Below are 25681 nucleotides of genomic sequence, written 5' to 3'. Positions count from 1 at the left end.
GTGTGCCTGCTCTTGTTGTCCCCGCCCCCGCGTGACCGGAACCCCACCCGACCGGAACCCCGCCCTGGAAGCGGCGGGGAAGGGGAGGCGGCGGGGGGCGGTGGCGACATGGAGGCCGCCAGTACCGCGGAGGCCGCAGCTAAGGGCGCCTTCGTCCTCGGCAACCTGGCCGAGGTGGTGGAGCGCGTCCTCGGCTTCCTGCCCACCAAGGCGCTGCTGCGCGCCGCCTGGTAAGGGGCGGGGCCGCGGGGGTGCTGGGTTCCGAGGTAGCGCTGGGGCGGGGCCCTCCCGGTGCGGCCCCGCCGACGCGCTCTGCCCGCGGTGCGTTGCAGCGTGTGCCGGCTGTGGAGGGAGTGCGCCCGGCGGATCCTGCGGGGGCGGCAGTGCGTCGCCTGGGTGTCGGCGCTAGAGGCGGGCCCGGCCGAGAGCCACGCGCTGGTGCGCGCGCTGGCCCGCGAGCTGGAGGTGGGTGCGGGCGGGGGGAGGCGACGGTAAGGGCTCGCGCCCGCCTGAGGAGCCTCCCGCCCTCCTTCCTTCCCTTCCGTTCTCCTCCTTTTCTTCCTCCCTTCTTTCCTTCCTTGCTGCCTTCTCTCCCTCCCTCCCCTCCTCCTTTCCCTTCTCTCCTTCCCTCCCTCCCTCCCACCCCGGGATGGGGCCCTGCGGGAGCGGTGGTTCTGTTGCACTGTCCCGCTGCTTCTCCCGTGTTTTCGCAGAAGGTTCACGTGCTGCCGCAAACCGTGCTCTACATAGCCGACGCAGAAACGTTCAGCGGGCACGAGGAGTGTCACGAGCAAAAGAAAGGTAAACCTCGAACGAACTCCCTCCCACCTCAGGAAGCGCTTGGGATGTAGGCGCAGCGCAGCACGTGGAGAAGAGCCAGCTGAAAGGGAATTCTCTGAATTTGAACTTCAAGGGAAAGTATAGCTTTTGTAAAAAGCACAACCGCGTAGTTTTACATCTGTAGTATGGAACGCAGCTTGTAGGTGTATGTTATTTTACAAAGACAGCTTTCTAGTCCTGTGCTCTTGCTGTTATCAGTACAGATTTGCCGCGTTGTTAGCAGGGTAGCCACTGATGGGCAGCACTGGTTAAATAGGACAGGATTGGCTGCAAGGTTTGTTCCAGTACTGTTCAGAACTAATTTTTACTTTTCTTTTTCCTTTTTTTTTCCTTTTTTTTTTTTAATAGCCAGGAAAAGAAACAGTAAAGAAACAGCAGTTGCGCTCGAAAAATTGTTGCCAAAGCGATGCCAGGTTCTTGGACTGGTCACCCCAGGGATTGTAGGTAGGAGGAAAATGTGTGATTTTTGTGAGAGATCAGCTGGAAGGTGTCCAGTGTATCACGCATCTCTTCGGGTTCCTGTATATCAAAGTTTCAGAAGTTTTTGAAAGCATAGTCCTGCAGACTGACAGGAGAGCTCTCACAGTGATTACTGTGTTCTCTCACCTTGTTCAGTACTAGTTTAAATTTTAAGGAGTCCATAGTGTCGCTGCTAAGTCACGTGGAGCTTAGTTTCGTACTTCATGTAATGCTGTTACAATTAAAAGGGTTGATTTCGTTGAGCAGGCAGCTTACTGCAGTCTTTCCCAGCACCTAAATGTAATTATTGAATGTTTCTTGGATTTATCTATATTTTTTGGAGTCACATGTGACTAATTTTACAGGACACCCTCAGTATGTACCTGTTTGCTGTGGCTAGCAGGAGGCAAATGCAGTAACTGTGGAAAATCCGCAGCCATCCTTGGCAGTCTTTTTCTAGTGCTTCACTTTCTTACCATTAGAAAGTTTTTTCCTAGTCTCTTGCTTTAAATTCTCTTCCCACAGCATAAGTAGGGTATTTGGTTGTTGTCATTAGCATAGTTCAATAATACGCTCCCAGTATTTGTATGATCACATGCTTGTATAATGCATTTCACTTGTGGTGCTTGAAAACCTGAGTATGTTTTCATGACTGCAGAAGTTGGCAGGAAGGATTGAGACAGCTATATTGCACAGTGCTTGTTTTCCCACTGATTTATATTTGGTGTGGCTGGGGGGAAATGTCCAAATATATCCATGTCTCCTTGTCTGAAGTGACTTCAGCATGATCTATAGCCAGCAGGACTCCTACATGCTTCATCTCACAAAATATCAGCAAAGAAATCATACCAGTTGTGAGTTAGATATGTTATGGAAATGAACTGTCATGTTTCACATCGTCTAAGCTGTTCTTCCTCTTAATCTGTGTTACGGTGTACACAAAAGCATTGGAATCACTGAACACGGGATGTTTGGTTTGGTGTCTTTGTAGTTACCCCTATGGGTTCAAGCAGCAATCAACCTCAAGAAATTGAAGAGGGTGAAGCTGGATTTGCTCTGTTGTTTCCCAAAATCGATGGGGTGAAAATTCATACCTTCCATTTTTCAAAAGACTTGAAGAACAGGGTCTTTGATGAAAGTAAATTTGCTGAAGCAGGTATGTTCTTGTTCTCCCCTGTATTTGGGCTTTTGTGAAGTGTTGTGTTGCTCTTCTAGGCACCAGCGTGGAAGCAACAGCTTCTGTGCTAGGCTGGGGCTCTCTAGGGCTGCAGCTGGTAATTATGCATCTCTGTTCTTCCCATTCTCTGGAGTATTCACTTATACTGAGTGTTGATCTCAGATTACCTCAGTTGGGTTCCAAGTGGAGCTGTTCAGAGGAAGCAGTTAGGTTTTGAGCAATTGGTTAAAAGTAAAAATAAATGAGCTTGTGCCGTTGGCAGATTTCCATCACTGCGGTTTAGAAACAAGTTGGAAGGAGCTGCTCCTCTTATTCAAAATAACTTTGTATTTAGATCCTAAGTCAGGTGTTGTAGTAAGGAAAGGTAGAAGAGAAGACACGGTATTTCAGTAAATACAGCTTACAGTCCTCACGTTGTGTCCTCAGCAGGGTCGATCATTTATGAAGAGTGGTATAATGAGGGTTTTTTAAGTCTTCTCAGAGCCTGGCAGTTTCTGCCTTGGGATAAGCAACAGGCTGATGTAACATATTTACTTTTAAGGTAGAGCTATTTATTGCATTGTGGTTCTTCTTAAATAACCTATACACTCAGTTCTGATCTGTAAAACAATGATTAAGGCTGCCAAGTAAAACTGAATGCTGTACCTTCAGAGGCTTTGGTAAAACTCATGTGGTCTGCTAAAGAAGTTGACAGCTGGAGGAAGTGGATGCAGTCTTCTTTGCCTTGATAGGTTCTTTTCAGAAATTCTCACTTACATGGGGAATGCAGCCCAGCTCCTGAATGCCTGGGCAACTCGTGTCGTTTCCCAGTTGCAGCAGTGGAAAGCCATTATTAAAGGTGTGATATACTATTTGAGGAGAGACTAGGATGGTTGGACTTACGGTGTCAGGATTTAAAAATAAGAGGACTGGTGTTTGTGGTTTTGTTTGTAGGTCTGAAGAATAACCCAGATCTCCGGGTGGTTCTTCTGTTTGGCTACAACTCCTGGAAGTCTGGAGCAACTCGATTTCTTCATCAAATAGTCAATCCTTTGAATGAGAAAAGTATCATCCTGGCTGGGGGACAAGTTGAGAGCTTTACATCACTGACCTCTGAGAAGTAGGTATCTTTTTCAAGGTAAATTGTAAAGAAGATCTAAAATGGGAGAAATGCTGCAGAAGCCGTAGCCTTTTAGTTATGTCATATTAGAAATGCCCATTAATGCCAAACCACAGCACAGTAAAATGATTTTTTTTTTTTAAGATAATAAAGTCCAAGTGCTACACTGTGATCTAGCTAGAAAAGCTGGTAGCTTTGTATGACCTTGTTGCAAATGGGATTCTGGAAACCCAGCTAGGAGAAGCCCTCTGTGAAGGAGTTTTCCAGCTTCAGATACCCTATGTGTGTTTATTGCAGTCTGTCGGTGTTTACTCTGGCTTGCAGATAAATTATCACTTATCGTGACAGAGACCATTTATGTGAACTTTTTTTTTCCTGTATCAGCCTCCTTTTGGTTCATATTGCAGAGCCGTAGATGAACACATGAACAGAACTGTGCCCCAGGAGCACACCTAATATGCTGCCGCTGCTGAAGGACACAGCACTCGCAGGACTGGGCTAGATCTTGTCTAGCTTAAACCCCTTCCCTCTGCCTGGATCCATGCAGGGCAGATCTGGGCTCCAGCGTAGGTCTGGACTAAAAATGCAATACCAGCATTTTTCTTGCATCTGATGTACGCTAGCTGAACCATTACTCTAGAAAAGAGAGCTGACTGGCTATTAAATTATTGCTGATAAGGCCTAAGTAGGTAAATACTAAAACCAATGTGTCCTGGCTGACCAAGGAGACACAAAGCAATGTGAATCTGAAGCCATTACTGGCTGCTACCCTGGTTTGATACATAAATGCTGAGTATCTTTGCTTGTCCTAAGTGTAACTAAAAGCTTACTGGAATTACAGAGCTGTGGCTTACACAAATGGCTGAATTTGGCATGTATTTGAAAGGTGGGCTTGGGCTTAATCCCTGGTAGTGGATGTGAAAGTCCCTCATGTGAAAGGTTGCTAAAATTGGAAGGCTTTGGCTTGTTTTTTAACTACGGGTGGCTTTCAGAACCACTAGGATGTTGGTCTGCTTTGAAATGTGCTTCCACCACAGCAGAGGTCATCCAGGTCAGAAGTGGTCTCTCCAGAATGTTCTCTAACTCGGTGCCTGTTGCCTTTCAGTAGCAGCGCCCAGCCCGGCGATGCCTGCGGTGTGGTCGGGCTGGCTTTCAGCGGTCCCCAGATTCAGAGTGCCACTGTTTTGTTAGACCAGGACGTAGCTGATGAGAGGACAGCAGAAGCCGCCATGCAGCGTCTCAAAGCGGCAAACATCCCTGAACATAACACCATCGGTTTCATGTTTGCGTGTGTTGGCAGAGGATATCGGCATTATAAAACCAAGAGGAATATGGAAGCAGATGCATTTAGGAAGTTTTTTCCAAACATTCCCCTCTTTGGCTTTTTTGGACATGGGGAAATAGGATGTGATCGAATAGTTACTGGGAATTTCATATTAAGAGAATGTAATGATATCAAGGATGATCTGCTTCATGGTTATACTACTGTTATGACTCTTATTCATCTTGGTTCAACTAAAGCAAACCAAGCGTAAATATGTTTTTAATGCTTCAGTGAGCTGTTTGTTTCATTCCAGAAAGCTGAGAAGTCTGGAAGAGTGGTCATCTTGCAGTCAAAGCCCCTTCCAAAATGTAAACATCATTTTGGTAATATTATCCAATCTTGTAGTTGGAATAGAGTTTAATGTAATAGCTGCGAGAAAGCTTTGTGTTCTGTGTAATCCCCTGTACACATCGGAATTGCAGGTAAATTATATTTGATGGAATTCTGCAACTGAAGAAGGTGTCTTTCTTCCCAAATGAGAGCAGTTTGCACAAATGGCAGTTGGAGTCCAAATATAAGCATGTAGAAAGAAACAGTGCTTTGATGTGCTCTATTTGTGTATGCAAAACAGTCTAGAGAAACTACTGATGCATACTGAAATACTGATGCATAAAATCCACCATTTCCTGGATTTTATTTCGAGAGATGCAAAACCTGCCCAGACCTGAGTCCTATTTACAGAACTGAATGGTTTTACTAGACAAAATGAGTGAAAATCTTTAGAGAAAAGTAACAAAGTGCTCATTAAATAAAGACGAAAACATGTAACAGTACCTTGCTCTCTATTCTTAGAGAAAAGCTCTGATTTAAAGAGGTGGTGTGCAGTTCAAGCTCAACTTGTCTCACCATCTTGAACTGAATTTCAGTTGTCTTAAATAACTGTTTTAGACTAATATCGGATATTTGGTGTGTACCAGCAGTTTCAGCCTTTGTGATTTAAGATTCCACAATCAAAATGCAGAGGTTGCCTTTTCTTTTAGATTCTCTTGCAGCATGATGCTCTCTGTTGTAAATCTTTAAACCAGAGTGCTAAAAATTAAGACTACCTGGTATCTTTAAGTTCCTTTTAAAAGTTTTTTGCTTTTTAATTTGAAATTGTGGGGCAAGGAAGATCTGGCTATGTTCTTTCTATATAGAGCCTTTAAACAAGACTTGTCCTTTGCATGTTTTTCTTGTGCTTTTACATCGGCCACCTGTTTTGATTGCTGCAGCTGGAATGCAGTATTGCAAAGTTCAATAAGTAATATATAGTCTCAGTATAGCTAGTAATATATTTGCTCCCTTTCAAATTCTCTCTTCCATTTTCACTTAGTAGTAGAATGAGAAGAAAATAAGGCTGATTTTGCACCATTTCACCACACTTCTGAATGCCAAATCAGGCAGCTGGCCCATTTTCAGCATAGTAAAAGGCTTGGCTGTATGTTACACAACAAAATAACGGTATTTTGCTTTAAGTGTACCACCCAAGACAACAGTTGGCAACTTTTTGCCCATGCCTAGTTAAAACTTCCCGAAGGTGGCCTAACGAGTTCAGGTATAGGCATGTCTCTCCTGAGAGCTAACTGGTGGTTTCAGTGGGTGCTGGGCAGAGACAACACTTCCCAGTGGCTGTGTTGATGATGTGGGTTTATTTAATTATAAGACAGAGGATGAGCTGTGAACTCCCAGTGGCCTTCTAGGGACAGGAGATGAGTAAGTGTGGGTGTGACTTGGGAAATGTTTAGTTACTGCATTTAGAAGGAAAGGTGTTTGGAAAAGGAGCATGCTTGAATTTTAAGAGAAGCCTCTGCGTGGGAGGTGGATACATGTTTTCTCATTTCAGCATAACCGGAATGTCATGTTGGGCCCTTCCTGTCCGTGCAAGCTAACAGGAGGCAAAGAAAATGTTTTCTTTCTGTAACACAGATTCCTGTAGGTGTGAGCATGAGTTAGGGCTACTCAGCATCACTGCTAGCGTAAGCCCATGAACTTTAACTTTTTGCCATAGTAGATGATGAAGTGTGATCAACCACGTGTCCTGAACTACAGAGCAAACCTGTCCAGAAGTGTCTGAAGAGGCAGATGGTGAGCTCCAAGGATGGAGCAAAATGGGAAGTGAGAGTGTGGTTTGGAGGGGATGATCAGCAGCAAGGTGCTTTAGGTGCCCGAGTCCTGCAGCTGCAGACACTGAAGAGGTAAATGTAGTACAGAAAAGATGCTGGGGCGGGAAACCCCAGAGCCTGCACCAGAGTCCAGGATCCTTTCCAACCTTGGAGTGGGGGTGAGCCCAGGGGACCCCAGAACTGTGCACTGCATGGCTGGAACCACTGCATTCCCTCCCAGAGTACATCACGTCTTCCAAGTGACAGGGAAGCGGTGTAGTTGATGAAATTGCAACATCTGTGATTAAAATGTTTTTCTATCTGAATTCATTTTGTCTCCACGCTGTCATTTGCTCTTCATGATGACAACTGAGTGAAACCAAAATATGTTTGCTTAAAAGGTGCACGGACCAAAAGGGAGTGCCGTAACTTACCTCTCTGTCACTCAAAAGATAACCATGAGGTTTTAAAGTGGACAGTCAATTAAATGAATATTGAGGCAATTGTGAATAGCAGGACTGCTCTAAAGATAATTATCTACAGTTACAGTGCTGACAGAATGTGTTTCCAGCAAGAGAATATAGTCCCTAAGTGACCACAACTGGATTTTGGTTTTTTTAAGAAAAAAAAGAAAACCTTCAAAGTCACAAGAGCTGCAGGGAGGGGCGATGGTTTTGCTGACAAAAGGTAAAAACATTCTTTCCCCCATGTTTTGAATATGAAATATGTTTCGCTGCATGTTTTTCCTTAATGCATCTTTCAATTAAGTGAAGTGTAGGTTTCAAAAGTGCAAAGAGTAACAGGCAAGCCGTGTGATGTATAACCTCGTACTTGCACAACCAAAACAGCAATTACCAAACACAAAGCTGTAACCACAATTTTGATTTTAAAATTACTAATCCAAAAATCCCCTCATGATAGGATGTTCCTATAACATGCAGTTGTACAAAAGCAAGAAAAATTTGGTAGAGAGGAGCCAAGTTATTCTAAATTGTCACAACTGTACTGCCAGAAAGCAATTTCCATTAAAAACTGCAGAAAACTGCAAAGATAGTGGACTTGGGTTTTGTTACTCTGTGCCAGATTTGTTTCAGCCCAAGTTAATATTGGAACAAGCCTTATTTTAACAGGTGAATGAGACAGAATTATGCCCCCTTCGCAGGATAAACCAAGATACATAAACCAAGATACAGCCAAACTTTGACTTACGGTGTGCAGCAGAGAAGGCTGATAAGAATGTTAAACCTCAGACTAAATTTGGGAGAAACAAGTGGTTACATGTGGTTCTTAATTCTCAGTTAAAAGGCTACCTCAAAATTTACGTGGTGTCACTGTCCCCCCCCTAGTTTGTCTTTCTAAAAATGGAGAACTTCTTTCTACTAGAAGTAACTCTGCAGTGGTGTTCATTACCTTTCTTACAAGACACTAACTCTGGTATCGACCTAAGTATTCTGAACTCTTAGTGTCTAGGCAAATGAGAGAACAAGTTAAAAAACCTTTGCCATTCAGATGCCCACTTCTGTTTTACTCAATGGAATGGTACAGGAAAGTAAAGTTTGAGGTCTGGAAGTTTGCATAGTTAGAAGTTACAAAGATAGTAAACAGGTAAATTTAAAGTCTTTTATATTATAATCTCTGAGCACTCTGCAAACATTAAGAAAATAATTGTTTCCCCTGCTGTCTGGTTGGTTTTCATTATTATATTGGGGGGAAGATTTTTTTTTCTTCTTTTTTTCTTTTCTTGACTGTGTAAGTCTGTGGTGGATCTCTAAAATACATTCTATCTTAATACACCAGTTTTATTTTGCGTACATGAAGCAGATAAGATAAATGTTAGACTCTGATTATCAAATTTCTTACTTGAAATTTTTCCTGTTCCTAAGCCCATTTCTCAGCCAGGCACAGGCTCCAGACGAGGCTGTCGTTTCCGAGGGGCTCTGGATGAGCATTGAGAGTGTTCTGCCTATCAGTGTCTCCTGAACTACAGGCTCAGAGATGTGCAGTGAGGTAAACTGAGCTCACTTGTGGTGGTGGCGGCGGTGTGCCTCGGTCTTGTACCACAGTTTTAGGTCCAACAAATAAGAGTTCAAACATTGTAGGACACTTGTGCTGATTATTCTGTGCCTACCAGCAGTTCGTAACAACGTGGGGTATTGTTCTAAACAGACAACATAGCTACAGTGAAAAACTGGAAACCTTTTTTCAAAGGAGATATAAGATAGGTTTGAATTATTTGGAAATTATATTACCTGGTACTTATGTTAGAATTATCAGCAGAGAAATAAAATAGCTAATTGGAATTTTTTTCAAGTCCTTTAATAATTTAGGAGAGAAAATTTTATTTCCAAATCAGTGAGATTTGTGCTTCTAAATGTTTTTAGAAACAGTTTATAAATTGCCATCATTATATTTCACAGCTAGAACCTCACTGAGATTAGCAGGTAGCACAAACTTCTCAAAATAAATGTTTCAGAGTGATTCATATCACTGAATCAGTGGCAGTCATGTCACCTTTTCAAGATAAATTTTCACAGCTTTAACAGTTAAAAACAGCTTTTTTAAAAGAAGCATGTCATAGCTGAGTTGTCAGTATGGCAACAGTGAGAGCAAGCACTAATTCCCTCAAAATGGGAACTCTCCTAGAGTCTCCAGAACTGCTGAAAATGACTGAATAGTTTGAAACAGCAGCAAGTTCTGGGATGGAGAACATACCACATAGGTTCAAATTACAGAGCCCTGTTAAAAATGCCACCATTTGATGCTCAGCTACATTTTTACAGCCCATCATTTGCCTGTACAAAAGTTGCAGTCAAAATATTACTTCTATCAAGAGGATAATCTGAAAACAGTCTCTTAACTGAACAAGAATGTTCAAATGTTACATGAACTGACATAGAGATGTGTTTAGGAGTGTTAGAAATTGGTTATGGTTTTAATTTTGGGGATGAAAACAGGAATGTCGTCTTGTTAGTTCAGATTCTAGAGCTGCAGGTTTTGTTACACTCCCTTAGCTAGCTATAGAAATAATTCCTGGTAAAAGGTTTTGTGGCGTATCAGTCCCAAAGACGGAACTGAGTGCCAGCCTGCCTGTCGGTATTTCACAAAATTTGTATTTGGTACTTCACTATCAAGAAATTGCTTTCTCACGTTACACACAGACTATGTTGAACGGGTTACAATCACAAGAAAATCAAGAACAGATTTTTCGATGAGCACAAGCAAGTAATGTTACATAAAATAATGAAAAAATTTTTTGATTTTTTAAAACATCTTTAGGCATGTACATGTTTGGGTTTTCTTGTTTGCTTGTTTTCCCCCAAAGCGCAGGAAATGCTGCAGTACTTTCTTGAAAGAAGCACATTTTTCACTAATCTTAACCACAAAAAGCCAATAATTTATATCTGGATTCTTTTGATTATTCCATATAATCTGAGATATAGGCATATTACATCTCTTCATTTAAATACATAGATGTCAGCAGAAGGCATTATATCTGAGAGAGGTACAGTGAACATACGCATCCCGGTAATCTAAATAACTGCCAGAGAATCCTAACACAATTTAGTTCTAGTTTTTTCCCTAACTTATACAGATAAGTCTTCAATAATATATCTGGGTTTGAATATGGTCATAATGCAAGTGAAAACTCTTATCCAAACTAATCCATATTCTTTTCAGTTTTTACTGGAAATAGTTTGATGTCCTTTTCATCTGAAAGGCTGCTAACTGCCAGAGGAACATAATTGAGGGGTTTGGTTTGGTTTTTCATGTAGAAGAGTTGGATGTCCCATGTTAAATCCATAACCACCTTTGGCTAAAGCCCTCCCTCTCCTTGGGAAGTCCTTTCTAGGTACACATCTCCTGACAGATAATCTGCTGAAGATGTAACAGGAATTTTTAGCCTTTTAGGTAAGGTCACTGCTTTCCCCTTCTGCCTGGACTCCAGTCAGTTCAGTAGCTCCTAACAAAGCAATGGCAGAGAGACCATTTCTGTTGTGGTAAGTTTGCTCCCCCATTTCTTCTCTGCTTTCCATTTTCAAATAAGTGAGTCATACTATCGGAGTCCCTCTGCTACTCTTTAAAAATGCAGGGCCAGGAAGAAAATATTTTTTCTAGTGCAGTAAATTGCGAAGGAGTGGCACAACACTGAAGGTACCTTTTAAAATGGGAAGTGCTACCAGATGGACTTCCCCTTGGTCAACTTCCTGCTTAATATTTAACAATATAAATAAAAAGACAATGCAGCACAGAGAAATCCTCTTGTTTTCTCTGAACAGCCATTTCTCCTTCTCCTTTCATTGTACTTTGCCCCAGTGTTTGGGCTACTAATGGAAGAAAAAATTATATACTGAGTAACATCAAGCAACCTCTTAATTAGGGCTACAAAGAGATTCCTGCTAATAGCTGGCATTTTGTTCTGCACGTGATCAAACGGGTTTTGCAACACATTATGAAGAGACCTTTATTGGAAAGAAACGATTCTGGAAGGAAAACATGATCCTCAGGTATAAAAGAATTTTTGCCATAACACTATAATAAATTGTTGTGTAATCATATTAGTGGAGGTTCCTAAGAAATTAGTCTTTTCCTCTTTTCTTCCCTGCATAACCTTTCAGCTGGTGGAGGGGTAATCTCAAAGACATAAGCCTTTATGTTTCATGAGAACAGGAGTCAAGCAGAGAAGAGAGACCTTGTTACTTATCCCTGCATATACACGTAATGCTTTTTTAAACTCCAGTGACTCCAACAGCAAGATTTGATCCATTGGAACGGGTGTTTCCTTAGCTTTATTGCTCACGGGACTACTTGCTTAATTTTGTAAGCAAGCATTGCTAGTGTGTGTTGTGCTATTTTATTATAGCTAATGTCGGCTACCCTGTACTTTCTGTGGCATTTGACCACTTTAAAATTAATTTGTAGCCTGCTCTCATTTTGACCTGAATGTCAGTGTCACAAAGTTTGTGAATTGAAATAATTCTTTTTAGAAGCTGAAATGTTCTCAGATGCAATGGGTTTGAAGCAGTCTGAATCGCTAATAGGATTTCATTCAAAGGTAACAGTGTTTCATAGATCAACTTGTTTGCATTTAAACATAGTTTTGGTTTATTCATCCTCGCTTTTCGTACAAAGTGTTTCCCAAATAATGCAAACAAGACTGGTAACAGTGAATGATTGTTCCACGTCTGTCTAGAAAGCTGTTCTAAGAGTTTATAGAGTACAACTTCAGTCCATTTATTTCTTGCATCTTCTATTACTATTTCTTCCCTGAATTTCCAGTTAAGGTGACTGTAAGCCTTTTCCTCCTTCAATGAAACTAGCATACCAAATGTCAACATTATTAAGTCTGAATGTCTCACGAGCAATAACATGTGGAAGTTATCTAACAGCAGTCGTCTCTGACTGATTTTCACTGAGGCTATGCAAAGTACTGTAGGTAATAATGATTCTAACGTAGCTGTCAGTACTGATACAAATCTCATAAACTCTGTATTTAACAGTGGCACATCCCTGTGTGACGTGAAATCACCTTTATTTTTCCTAGCCTTTAAAATAATGTCATCGCCTTCCTTCAGAGTATCTGCTAAAGGTTTGAAGTCCAGAAAATAACGTATAAGATCAGTTAATGTGGGAAGAAAGTGATCTTTTAGTGCTTTATATAACTTGATCAGGAGCTTCTCTGGATCAGGTCCTCCACTTGATTTGGTACCCTCGGATCCTCCCTTCAGATGCTGAGCTTTAAATTGGACTCTAACTTCGCTGACATGAGTCCTTAGAAGGTAATGTATTTTTCTGTTTTGTTTTCTGGTAGCTATTATAATACGGTTTTCTCTTTGACCTCTTACTTTATACATTGTAACAGCATGTATTTCCTTCTCTGTCTTGCTGTACTTTTGTCTACATTGATATAAAATACACACTATTTTTTCTGACACTAGAGTGCGTAGTAGACACCCTAGGAATAGAAGCTTATTCAACATTCTCTTTGCACCTATATTTTTATACACCTCAAGATTTTTTATTTCAGAGATAAGAAATCTGCGTTCTGCATTTTCTACCCTTTCAATTCCTGAAGTTTTCTGAATTAACTTTCTCTTCAATACAACCTTATAAATCCTGCATAGTGAGCTGCTAGGTAATGTGCCGTTATGGAAACATATCTGAGTTTTGCTGGTTTCAACCTCCAGGGCTAGAGATTTGCTGAAAATAAAATTGTTCTGTTCACATTTTCTATGTCTCTGACTAACCAGACAGGCTCTTTGTGTTGTCAAGACAGAAAGAGAGACAGACCATGTCATTTGGCCTCTCTTTGTCTGAGAAAGAGAATCCTGTGAGGAACCAGTTAGTGATATATAATATACTGGTGTGATTAACAAATGGTTACGTGAATAAAACAAATAAATCTTAAGAGAGGGCAGCACTTGTTCAGCCAAGACACCTGGTTGGATAATATTTTGCGTCAGGAAGGGAACTGCTGAATAAAATTCCTGACTTCTAGTATCTGAAATATCAACTGGAAAATTTAAGGTAAGATTTAAATCTCTCTCAGCAGTGAGATTTTCAGATGAAGGCAAGACAAAAATAAAACCATTGAGGAAGGTGTCTTGCTTAATATTAGGGACATATACCAAACAAAGGGTAAATACTCTGCCTAGTAAACTTCTAACCATCACCAATCTCTTAATATTTTCTTTTCATTTGAATTAAAATACTGTACCAGGAATTTGGCCAGTACACTAGCACTGGTACCTCATCCTCATGTTGTCTTACTATTAAAAAAAAAATCAGTATTAACTGGAGAAAGGTACCTTCCGCCCCCTTACATCTGGTACGTGTATCTGAAACAAGGCAAATTCTGGACATGTATCACAGGTATAAATTTTGAAACTATTTAATCAAGACAGTCCTCAACTCCTCTGGGGCAATCTTGTTAAAAGGACAATCCTATAAAAAATTCATAGTATTACCTCATGCTAAAACCCCTCTGATTATCTCATATTTTGTGTGCAGTGAAAAAAAGATTATTTCCTATTTCCCATGCAGTAAAAACTGAAATTATCTCATGCTTCTACCTGTGCATTACTGAAAACAGTAACTTGTCATGAAAAATCTCACAAAATTCAAACAAATTATAGTGATTACAGTGATTTCTGTATGATTTGATACACCTTTAAAAATACATAGAAACACGAAGAAGCACAACTGTTTCTCTTTATGCCTTAGTTGCAGTCTTCAACACGTAAGCAAGCCTCCTATTTCAGTTTACTTCCTTCTCTCATCTTGCTTACCACGTCATCCTCTATAATTACTGTATTCTTAGGGTTGCTCTGCATGTTGTTTTCCCACCATTTTTCCACTCTAATACTTTACTCTGTTATTGTTTCTGAAAAATAAACAAAACACATGCTTTTAATTGAAGAAAACTTCCTCCCCTTACGGAGTCAAATCGTTTAACTTTAAATGTACTCACTGTTGCAGCCATTGCTGCTTGTAGTCTCAACCAGGATGGCACCACACTCTGAAGAACTTGTCCTTGGAACGGAAGCTTTCCTGACCAGAAGAAACAGAAAAGAGACAATAGTGAGAAAAAAAAAAAACACACACACAGAGTGAAAAAAGTTACCAGAGGAGAGACAAATTAATTGAATGATGCTTCCACTAAAGAAAAGTTACATGGATCTTCTGCAATTACTTTCTGATTAATACTCAACAATTTTGAGAAGCATCTCTCTGAGGGAGAGTAACAGAGATCAGATGCAGAAACAGCACTTAGAACTACATGGCTTCTCTCCTGAAGTTAATGTTCCCATTTGTCTGATTTCTCAGGTCTTTATTTAAGCAATTAGTAGATACCACGAAGTTATTTAGTTTATCATTAACTCTCTTAGCATTTGGAAGTGAAATATCAATAATGTGGTATTTTCCACACTTTCTTGAGGAGAAACAGATCTTTTAAATAGAGCTGATCTCTTGCTGTCTCTTTCCCTTTCTTTTAATAGTAATTAGACATCTGCTCTCTTGAGGAGGGTCATGAGCTGTTCTCCCTTCTGTCCAGTTTGTGTCCTGTGGTGATATAACTCCTCCGCGAAGTCTGTTGTCTTGGATAGCTTAAATGGCTTTGTTCCTAGACCCTGTTGTTTTGGCTGGCTGAGCTCCTGTTTATCAATATACACTTATCTTACAGGTAATTTGGGATTTCAACATGGACTTATAATGAAGTATAGAAATGAACTGCAGATTTATTTTAGTTTTCCCTAGTGTTTTCTCTATTCCTCTAAGCTGGCTTATGAGGGATCTATACTAATCAGCTACCTTTCTTATTCTTTTTCATGTAACCCTTGTACAATATGTTTCTGGAGAAAGAAGGCCAGATGGACCTGTGCTGACAGGTGAATTGCTTGTGGCAAAATATGCCATTTGTTACCTCAGTAACAGTGTAACAGCAAGGATTTTTGCAGACTTTCCTGTTTTGCCCAGGTCAAAACAATCAGCTTTATCGGTACCATTTGTTGGCAGGGGGTGCATGTGTTTGTTTCAAGACAGAGCAGCTAGAACTGGATTTGCTCTACCTCCACACACTCTGCTCTGCTACCAGGTTATACAGCTCCTGGGCCTAAAGCCACACAGAAGTCTACTCCAATCCAAGACATTTTTGATTTTTAAATAGCAAATCACTCTCATAAAACAAGTTCTGATTTAATGTAGATATATATGGATAAGTTTTACATTCACAGTGTAAATATTTTACTATCTTTGCTAAAATACAGTTGTTGGCCTGATGCCATATCTTTTAGTGAATCCCAATAAAATAGCAATAGCTATATGTGCTGAGCTTTTACAGAAATGTAAAACAGAGCTAAGCATGCTCTTTAAAGATCGGGATTCCCCCTTTGACAGAGAAGTGATGATTACTACTTAAGAAACAACACATTCCTGGAAAAAACTTGATAAAATAGCATAGGAAATTAATGTACTGAACTGGTTTTCACATTAATTTAGAGTGTGGACAGTACGGTTCTTATGAATTCCTACAACATGATATAAAATTGTTTTACAAGACTAATCTTTGAGATGTAAAAGCATAGTCTTTTCTTTACAACATTACTCGTAACGTTTTCTGAAAGTAAATTAAAGCTACTCACTTTACCACCTAGATAATTCTGTTCTATCAACCTGAGACTCCTACAGCTTCCAGCAATGGTGGGAGGTTTAACCCTAGACTATCTTCCAGTTCTAAGCTGCTTTTTTTCCCATCAGCAGTCCTTGGTCACTTCTCCCTCTTCCCTCCCTCCATTCTCTGCAGTTCTTTCACTCAGACCTTCAGTTCCTTTCCTCTCTTTTGTTCTACTTTCCATCATTCTCACCCTCTAGCCATTTCAAATACTGTTTCTTCATCATCTCTGATTCTCTCTCCTCCTCCTCCTTCTAGGTTTGCTTTCCCAAACCATACCATTATGATGAATCCTACTACCTAATCAAATACAGCATGAAATCAGCTTAGCAGCAGATTGGAAAAAATAAATCCTCGGCTGATAAAAATGTGATGACTTGGCTATATATAAAAGGAGAATTATTTCCCACTGTTCACCCAGAGATTTTCCTATGCAGCCCTTTTCTTTTATGGGTTACTCTCACCATTACTTATGATTTACTTTTAGAAGCAGGGCAATGAAATCCTTTCTCTCCACCCTTGTATAATGAATGGATTTGTTTGTAGGGAGCATTAAATGCACGTTGCACATACCTGGTCCTGAAATCTGCGCCAAGCAGCCTGAGAGGAAGAAAACTTGGAAAGGAAAGGGGGTTCAAGTGAAGACACGGACAAGAAAAGAGAATATTGATTTCCTAAATTCTAAAAGATTCGATGTCTAATTTTAGGGATTGAGCTTCTGCATCCTAAATTGCCATTAATATTTCCTCTTCTGCATCCCTCTCGATTTCATTACTGTTTATACTAAAACCACACTAGAATCCTCTGCTGAAAGAGCCACAGAAATGTTTACTAATACACAATATGGGAGGAAAAAGCTCTGCTTTCTGATTATGGATCAAACATATTTGTTAATAAAGTGTAATAGTGGAAATCTGATAGCACAATATTTCTCTTAACATTTTGAACTCTATATCCTGACAAAAGGACAAGTCAAGGATGATGCAAACTCAGGTAACCCTTACAAGCCCCAGTTCCACCCTCTTCCAGAATGTTATGATAAAGGTGGTAGATCAAATTTAGGAAAAAAAATCATAATATTAATGGCAGCTGCTAGTAATAATCCTTGTTTAAACAGCTGAAAAGAGGGGAGCAGATTAAAGTATCTACTTGAGACTCCTCTGGTATGTTGGTCGCTTCAGTCAAGAGATAAGGACTTCTAGATGTGTTTCTTTTATAGATGAGTTCTCCAGCAGAAGATGATTGTGCTTCATCAGCCTCTGAAGTGTAAAGGTAAGATGAGACAATTTTTAACCAGGTAAGTTCTTTTTTTCACACTAAAGAAGTTGACCATGATTTTGATGAGATGTCCTAAGCTAGTCTGCTATTTAAGATAGGTTAAAGGGCAACTATGTTAAGACTAAGTTGCTGCCCTTGATATTTTTCTAATAAAGAGGACCTCCTACTTGTTCTGCCAGTTAGGTAAAGCTTGAGTAAAGGGATTTTCTGTAAGGAAACAGAGTAGTTGAGGTTCATTTTCCAACTAATAAAAGACTTGCACAGACCTGTCACTGCAGTTAGATTCTAAGCTTCTGTAATTTGCAATGCAAGGCTATTTGACCGTAAAATTCAGTAGATTGTGTCTCTAGCCTTCCCCTAATTCTACTGTATGCAAGAGGAAAGGGATCTTTTAACAGATCACTCTCTGAATTCTCTGCTCTGAAGACTTTTTTCAGAGACAAGCTTTACATCTAAAGAAATACTCTCCGTACATCTGAGACTTGAATGAATTTTTCTTTAGTTAGTTAAAGCTATATTCTAATAACACTGTAGTAATGTGCAAATGTTCTTTAGCAAACAATTGCTGTGGCTTCTCACTGCTAAGACAGGATTCATCTAACTAAAATTACTAAGGTGGGGGTTATCCTCTACAACAAGTTTTTTTGGATACAAACTCTTTTTTATCAAATGCTCTCTATCTCTCTTAAATATATTCAGCTATGGGAAGAAGTAGCATTCAGTGGGTTTCTATGACAGCAGCTGAGGTAAAACTAGACCAGCTATTCCAAAGGTCGCTCATTTAAAGTCACTGAACAGAGAGGCTGATTTGGCAATGAGATTATGGGAGAGCAAAGAACAGAATTGCAAGAACCTTAGGTTATCATAACCAAGGAGAAATGCAGCACAGGAGTAACAGGAAGAGGCTGCAAGTCTGTGATGGCTAAGAATTGCAGGGGCTAGTAAGCTGCCTCATGAAGGGATAAATACATATGAACAGTATATGACAAAATAAGCTTTTACAAAAAATGCTGTACTCTGAAAACAAGAGGGGACATAGGAGGTTGACTTGCATACATAAATGCAGGGAGTGAGTGAAGACAGTTTGGTTTCAGTGTACTGATGTACTGCACTGATATATGTACAGCATCAAATAGTTGACTTAATCTCAGTAACGGCTTTACATGCTTTCATTCAAAGTCCTCGTATGCCTGAAATGCTACTGAAACCAAACCTGCAGCATGTGCTGCCTAGCACTGACATTTTCATGCTACTCAAACATGGATCATCCTGGATGAATGAGTTAGCTCTCTGATTTGTTCTAGATGTTAGTTAATAAGCATCTACCTGGGATTATTCTTGAATTTGATTCCTTCCTTAGTTTTCCTTTTTAAACCAGAAGCTGTCAAGGAATTGGCAGCTAATGACACCATTTGGTTTGGCTGCCAATTCAATGCAGTGGAACAGTTTCTGATCCCTAAGTACTTTGGTAATTTGCCTCTACTTCTCCATCTTCGGACAACTTAAGTGTTGACTAACATTTTAAAATGTAAGCACTAACTCTAGGTAGACTGTAAAGTCCCTCAGAAATGGGTGTAATACATGTATTTTCTACAAAGCAACTACAAGTAATAGCTTGAAAAGACACTGAGACAACTACAAGCCAGGAAGTAAAATATTACAAGCAACAGGTTGAGACATCCACATTAATTATGCTGAATAACCATACAAACCTTATGGATTATTCATTACACACTTTTACATTCAAATAATTAGTACATGATTACCAGAAGAATCTTCTACTTGATTAAATAGCTTCAGCACTCTGAAGCACTTTTACCTGCAAAGGAAGTAGAATGCTCCAATTACAAGAACTCCTAGAAGAAGTAGTGAAGCCAAGAAAGCTCCAAACAGGTCACCTTTCGTTTGGGACTTGATGCTAGGCAGCAACACTTCCTCACAACGGGCTCCTGTGTAATTCTCAATACACCTGGGAAACCAAGTTTTGTTCAGATTAGATGGTAACTTTTCGCCTAATACAAAAAGCACAAAGGCTTCTTTTGGTCTGAAGTGGGGAGAGAACTTGTTATGTCATAACTCAAGGTTTATATTTCCTTCACAGCAAGTTTTCTTATGGAATTTCCGCTCACCTTGCATTTCTGGAATAAAGGGAATTGGGCAGGTTGGGCATCAAGTTCATATTCTATTCCATACTGCTTTTATGTATTAAGCCATATATTTCTTAATACATCCATTGAATTAGCCATATACTTCACAGTGGTGTACTTCACAGTTAAATCTCCCTCTCTACTGGCAGATTTAATTAATTAAATCCACCCCTTTAGTGTTAACTGTGTCATCCCACTGATTCTCACTCCATAGTCATGCCCTCTTTTCCCCCTTTCATGAAACCTTCTAGCTTTCTTTGTTGAAGTGCTAGTACTGTCAGCTAAATAGATCAAGAAAATGGGGATTCATTGAGACACGGTACACCTTAAATTGCAATAGTAGTTTATGCAGTGTAATAATTCAAGCCAGAACGTGTTACATGCTTGGTGAATGACCCTCTCTTGGGGAGACCTAGCTAAAAGTATTTTGACTGTGCATATTTTATGTATTGAGCTTCTGAAAACTTCTAAAGAAAGCATTAAAATGAATATGGTACTTTACTGTGGTAAAATGGTATGATATTTTATTAACAATAAATAAAATGAATGGCTTATTCATGTTGAGTCAAAAGCAGACAGGTTGAAGCTAAACTAATCTTTGTTTTATATTTTGCACTTATTCTGCTAAGTTTTCTTAAGGAATTTATTGCATTACAGAAAATGGAAAGCAATTCATTCAGTGATGACATTCTGTATGTATCTTTTATGTATGTAAATTTGCTTCTCTCTATTTGTATTGCTAAAGATCTTGCTCCTTCTTGCTATTCGTGGCGCTGAAGTAATAATAATCTGTGACATAAGCAGTTTCAGGCTCCAGCTGAGAAACATGGCCTGAACTCTGTATCATACTTGAAGTTCTTGACTGCCATTGGCAGCTGCAAGGTATAATTCCAGATCAGGGATAAGGCGGCAGAGTGGGGAGGAACTGCCAAAAAGAAAAGATGTCTAGCATATCTGAATAAGACAAAATGGATTACTGGTGAGCGTACCGCCATGCGTGCTTGATATGGCTCCCAGCACTGCTTTCTGTCAATTATGGACCACCATTTCAGTACTACTGGTCTAAACTATTGCACAAAAATTACTACTGTTTCTTTTAATTCTTTGCCTTTGGAAATGAAATGGAAGATTTAGACATGAGAAAAAAAGATTCAATTATCAGCATATATTAAAGCTGTGCAACTGATCAAACAGCCACGTCATTTACTAAGGACAATGGGAGACTTCAAAGTTACTATGTTTGACTGCTGGGAGAAGGAAGGGTAGGCAGACCGCTCTGATTGCTTGAGATAATGTTCCAGATATTTACTGCAAGTATAGTGGCATTTCAGTGGCCTATTTCTGAAATACTGTAGAATACTTTAAGAATAGAAGTGTAGTTTGAGTGGGACATTGTTCTCTAGCAATTGAGAGAAATGCATTGGAGAGCTGAATAGAATAACAGGGATGGAAAATGGAATATAAAATTCATAGAAGTATTCTTGAATACCAATGAAAACCAGAGAATAATGCAAGGCTAAAATGATACAGGAAGAAAAACTAAATAGGTTTTGGCCTCAAACTGAGACTCATGGAAAAGTTCTAGAGAATGAATGTAAAGGGAGTAAATCAGTAGCCTAAAGAGAAAAATAAAGCAGGAGGAAGAAAAGACAGTCCTAGCAGAAAAGTTGCATATAGGATTAGCTAAAAGGCTAGGGTTAGAGAACTGTTGTGATGTAGAAAATACTCTCATATAACCTAAAAATTATGGAGGTTTTCATGGAAATAGAATAATGAAGAGGAGATACCTTTTGGTTACCTTTAAATAAACAAAATTATAGCTAATGTGACCCTACCAACACGGTCTGCTACAGTTAGGGCATTTCTGAAAATCCAAATGTTCCAATATTGGCTTGCACAAGCTTTTATGAAGTCATTGATGCTGACGTACAAACAGGTGAAGGACTATGTTAAATACAGAAGTAATTGATGCTTTAAGACAACCAGGAGAGGGAAAGGTTTCTACTGTAAGTGCTTTCCTAAAATTGGTGGGAAAGAAACTAAGCAGACTTCAGTGATTAGCAGTGGACCTCACTCAGAATATCTGCTTATCCTGTTGCATTATCAGAGCTCTAATAATTTCAGGGGAGTTACATATACAGTGATTGCAAGCAACACAGAGAAGTAGTCTGTAACAAGCATGTGGGCTGTTATAGATACCAGACTGATGGTATCTATATAGTGTCTCCTAGAGTAGTCAGTCTTACTATACACAGCCTTAAAAGCCAGCAGCAACTCATAGTTTATCTTGCTTGTAGTGGACGCCTAAAAGCAGAGCACGAGTTAAGCATGACATGCTTGCAGTTGTTAAAATTGCAGGCAACTGTGCTTCTGCACATGAATGAATGAGTGCAAAAGACAGAGAAGCCTGCTTCTAGGCTATAGTAGGAGGGGATAACGCTAATCAAGCATTGTGGTCACTAGGCCAGGTGTTGCTGTTGCACATCGTCTGCATGCTGTTAGCACATGCTGTCTGTTGGCTTTAAATGGGCCTACTATGCAGCATTCCAAAGTTGATTTTTTTAGAATGGAAAAAAGGTCTTTCCTCCTCTAAGAAATTAGAATTTCCAATTCAATCAGAGCTGAAAGACAACAGCCTTCAAATGTCTGAGAAAAAGCTGTGAGACTAGAAACTCCCATTTTCAGATAGCATCCAGATTTCTGCTTTGCTAGATGCCTGCACGCACATGCACGCATGCCCACCCCTCTTGTCAGATGAGATGAGCCAGCCTTAACTGTTGTATACAAATTTGCTATGGAAGCTGTGCTGGAGACAAAACACTAACATAACATATGTAAATAAACCCACAGAATTTTTCAACATAGGATATTAATGAAAACTACCCATATCAGCATCAATACGAGGTGGAAGGAAACAGACTGCATTGGATAAGATGTCAGGAGACGACCAGCGGGTCTGGAATTATATTTATCCTTGACAATCTGATCAGTAACTTAAATATAAGCATAACAGCCCTCCAATAACACAAGGCATTACTGCTGTCTCATTTGCAGATGCAGTTCATGAGGCAGTGCAAGTGATCTACTGCCTGTCTGATTTAGGTCAGAAGGTAAGGTTTCTTTCTCTTCCAGACTCTAAGGTGGGCATCATAAGCAAGTATCTGACAGACTTTAAAAATGGAAGTAGGATTTGAGTCAAATATGCACACAGGCTCCTGTTGCTTAGTATTATACTATAGGAGTCTTGACTTCAGTGTTCCATTAGTCAGGAAAAAGCAGGATGCTTCTTGGTATAAAAATTACTTGCATGTAAGTAGATACAAAGCTCTAAGCAGAAAAAGACAGCTTAAAAATTATCTGCTGGACAATGCAATTCAGATTACATGGCTGATAGCTTCAAAATCACTGTAGTCTCTTTAGTGTGTAGCAGGCTCCTAAAAGCTGTCCTAACCCATACACTATAAGGGCATCTAATAGGTATGAAAATGAATTTAAAGCCAAAGTGAACAAGCAATGGCAAGGTTAACTGGAAGCCCTAAGCAACTTTTTAAAAAGTTTTATGTTCAGAGGAGTTTCAAAACTTTCTCTGAAGCTGTATTAATATACATAGAGTAAAATAAAACTCTTGCTGCTGCTGGAGAGAAGTTGAAAGAATGGATTATTTTCCTCTAGAACTCCCTTATCTATGTGTTTATATGGCAAGCTTTACCATATCTGGCAACGATATGAATTCTGATCGCTAATACTTTTCAAACACATACGATACTGTTGTATTTTATATTTTATGTCCCATTAAAAATAAGTCTTAATTATTAACTTTCTTTTGCTACACTTTTGGTGTGTATTCTAATTTTTATTCCTACTTCTAAAGCTAAAAGCAGAATTGCAAAATGCTAATTGGACACAGTGTTTTCAGAAGACCCTGGGGTATGCGAAAACGTAGTTTTGGAGGCAGAGAAAGCAGAAAAGCCCAGATGAGTGGGAAGCCCTTCACTGGCAGCTTGCACTGTGTATATTCTGAAGGCTTACAGCACAGCAAGTATATCACTTGTGGGGACATTTAAAAAAGAGAATGAATGACCCAGCTCAGACAAAAAGCCAGACAAGGATGAGGTAAACAGGAAGTGATAGAAGGAATTTGCACATGATTTATTGGATTAGTATAGGAAAGGTGGAGGAGAGATTGGATTAGGGTAGAAGCAAAGGAAGGGGAAACTGGAGATATCCTTTAACCATACACGAGAAGTTCAAGGAGATGGTCTCTAAGGTCTGCCTCCATCCCTCACAGTACTCAGCCTGAATGCACTGCCCTCTGCAGAATATGATCCCTTCCTCAAAAGAAGAGCATTCACTGTCAATTTCTCTGTGTACTGCCCTCAGAAGCAGAGGAGTTGTGTTTGTGTGGCCTTATACCATCTGTATTTTGTCTGAAATACAGAAAGAAGGCTCTCAGAAATCTGTCATGTGTAAAACAACAGAAATACCAGAGCTTCCCTTCAGACAACAAAATCTTAACTTAATTCTGCACTGCATTAATTAATGATTATGGGATAGCTGCACATTGGGAGCTGAAGCAAACAGCTTTCAGCCTCATGTTTTGTGATACACCTGAGGCAGCTTCTTTTCTATCCTTCTCCATTCTGCTGCATGTTTATTTAGTACATTTGAGCATTCCTGGGTTAGAAGCTCATCTTGGTTACGGTGACAGGTGTACCTTTTGCTGCTGAGAATATTAACTCATTGTTAGGGAAGGAATGAGGCAAGATGGCAGCTGAGCAACTTTGTGTTTTAACACAAAACAGCTGTATTTAAAATCTGCTAATGTGGCACAGGGGAGGGACTCAGCTAATGTCTTGTTTCTACTAAATCTCTACCTTGTATATATATCCATTTCTGAATGGTAAAAATAACTAAAATTCCAAAAGTAACCTGTGGCTCTTAGTTTGTTAGCATGCTACAAAATACATATTGCTAAAGAATGATCCAGTTTTCCTCGTTATGTTGTGAAATTGGTTCCCGTGATGTTGCATCAGGTGATCTGGACTAACTATGTTTAGCACAACACATTTGCGTAAAAACGTAGCATGTCAAGGCAAATGTGTTTTAAGGTATTTTTACAGTTTATTAGTCTGTTCTTGCTCCATTTCTCCCTTTTATTCAGTGCTGTACTAACAATCATTCAGCCTTTGATTCTAAAACTGATACAATTTTTCTGTTGGTTGGAGATGATCATCTGAGCACACTTGGAAGCTTTAGGTGGGATTTGGCAGAAACCTGCATCAAAGAAACTCTGCACAACTCTGGGATGATGCCAGCCTTGAAGTTCCAAAGCACCAAACATTTTTCTGAATTCTGCTGAACAGTGATGCATTTTTTTCTGTTGTTTCTATTCACATCACTGCTGATTACTAAGATATCTGTGTGTAAACAAAACCTTTCTCATCTATAATTAGCCTTCTCTGACTGATTAAGGAACATGCTTAGAATAAGGACAGGCTTAAATAGAATGCTTCTATTTAAACCCGTATAACTTCATAATCAACTACTAGATACGGAAGAAAAATACTTGATAATTTAAATGCAATAAGATTGCGTGAGTATAATAGAAATGTTCTTACGATGTTACTTTGCTTCAGCAGATCATAAAATCCTCTTGTACCTGAATTACAAATTACTTAATTTGGACCCCTTTTAAAGTGGAAATTATCTAGGCTGACTAGCTTGTACTCCTGAAGAATGAATTGTTCTGAGAATTTGTTACTTCGTATTTACAATTATTGCATCAAATACACCTTCCTCGTTACACAGTCTAGCAGTAGTTGAGAGGGTGTTTTGAAATTGTGTAACTGATGCCATTTAGTAGAACCATTATTTTTTCATTTAAGTAATTTAAAAGCAATAATATGGGACTCCTAGAAAAAAAACCACACGTATTTTAATGTTTTAGTTTTTGTGTGTGTAGTATTCATTTCACATGGCATAAGCTTGTGAGGTTTAGCAGTTAGAAAAAATCATCATCATACAGCACTTCCAAGCTTTATCCTCACATCTGGATCTGATTCATTGTATGATATTGCATAATGACAGATTTATGCTGTGTATATTTT

At 39.6% G+C, this 25681-nt stretch overlaps 2 protein-coding genes across 6 annotated transcripts in view; one reads left to right on the top strand and one right to left on the bottom strand.

Annotated features, from left to right (window-relative positions):
* The first annotated feature begins 53 nt into the window (after positions 1 to 53).
* Positions 54 to 7310, top strand: FBXO22 (F-box protein 22). Of its 2 annotated transcripts, none has more exons than XM_075099967.1 (7): positions 54 to 230; positions 333 to 465; positions 714 to 801; positions 1189 to 1284; positions 2291 to 2455; positions 3410 to 3575; positions 4684 to 7310. In XM_075099967.1, the coding sequence occupies exons 1-7, from the start codon at positions 109 to 111 to the stop codon at positions 5108 to 5110; spliced, it is 1197 nt and encodes a 398-aa protein (XP_074956068.1). In that variant the 5' UTR covers positions 54 to 108; the 3' UTR covers positions 5111 to 7310. The 2 variants fall into 2 exon arrangements, with proteins under 2 accessions (XP_074956068.1, XP_074956067.1); XM_075099966.1 differs by having other exon boundaries at positions 56 to 230; positions 4681 to 7310.
* Positions 7311 to 7847: 537 nt separating this feature from the next.
* The window catches only part of NRG4 (neuregulin 4), a 29050-nt gene continuing 11216 nt past the window's right edge, over positions 7848 to 25681 (bottom strand). For all 4 annotated transcript variants that reach the window (XM_075099974.1, XM_075099975.1, XM_075099972.1 and 1 more), the window contains 3 exons: positions 19247 to 19396; positions 14449 to 14528; positions 7848 to 14361 (listed from right to left, as the gene is read on the bottom strand). In XM_075099974.1, the coding sequence (XP_074956075.1) occupies positions 14345 to 14361; positions 14449 to 14528; positions 19247 to 19396 (247 nt within the window). In that variant the 3' untranslated portion in view covers positions 7848 to 14344. The remainder of the gene's footprint in view (positions 14362 to 14448; positions 14529 to 19246; positions 19397 to 25681) is intronic.

The sequence above is a fragment of the Phalacrocorax aristotelis genome, chromosome 7 (assembly GCF_949628215.1).
Source record: "Phalacrocorax aristotelis chromosome 7, bGulAri2.1, whole genome shotgun sequence".
Classification (NCBI taxonomy): Eukaryota; Metazoa; Chordata; class Aves; order Suliformes; family Phalacrocoracidae; genus Phalacrocorax; species Phalacrocorax aristotelis.
This window is presented reverse-complemented; position numbering and strand designations above follow the sequence as displayed.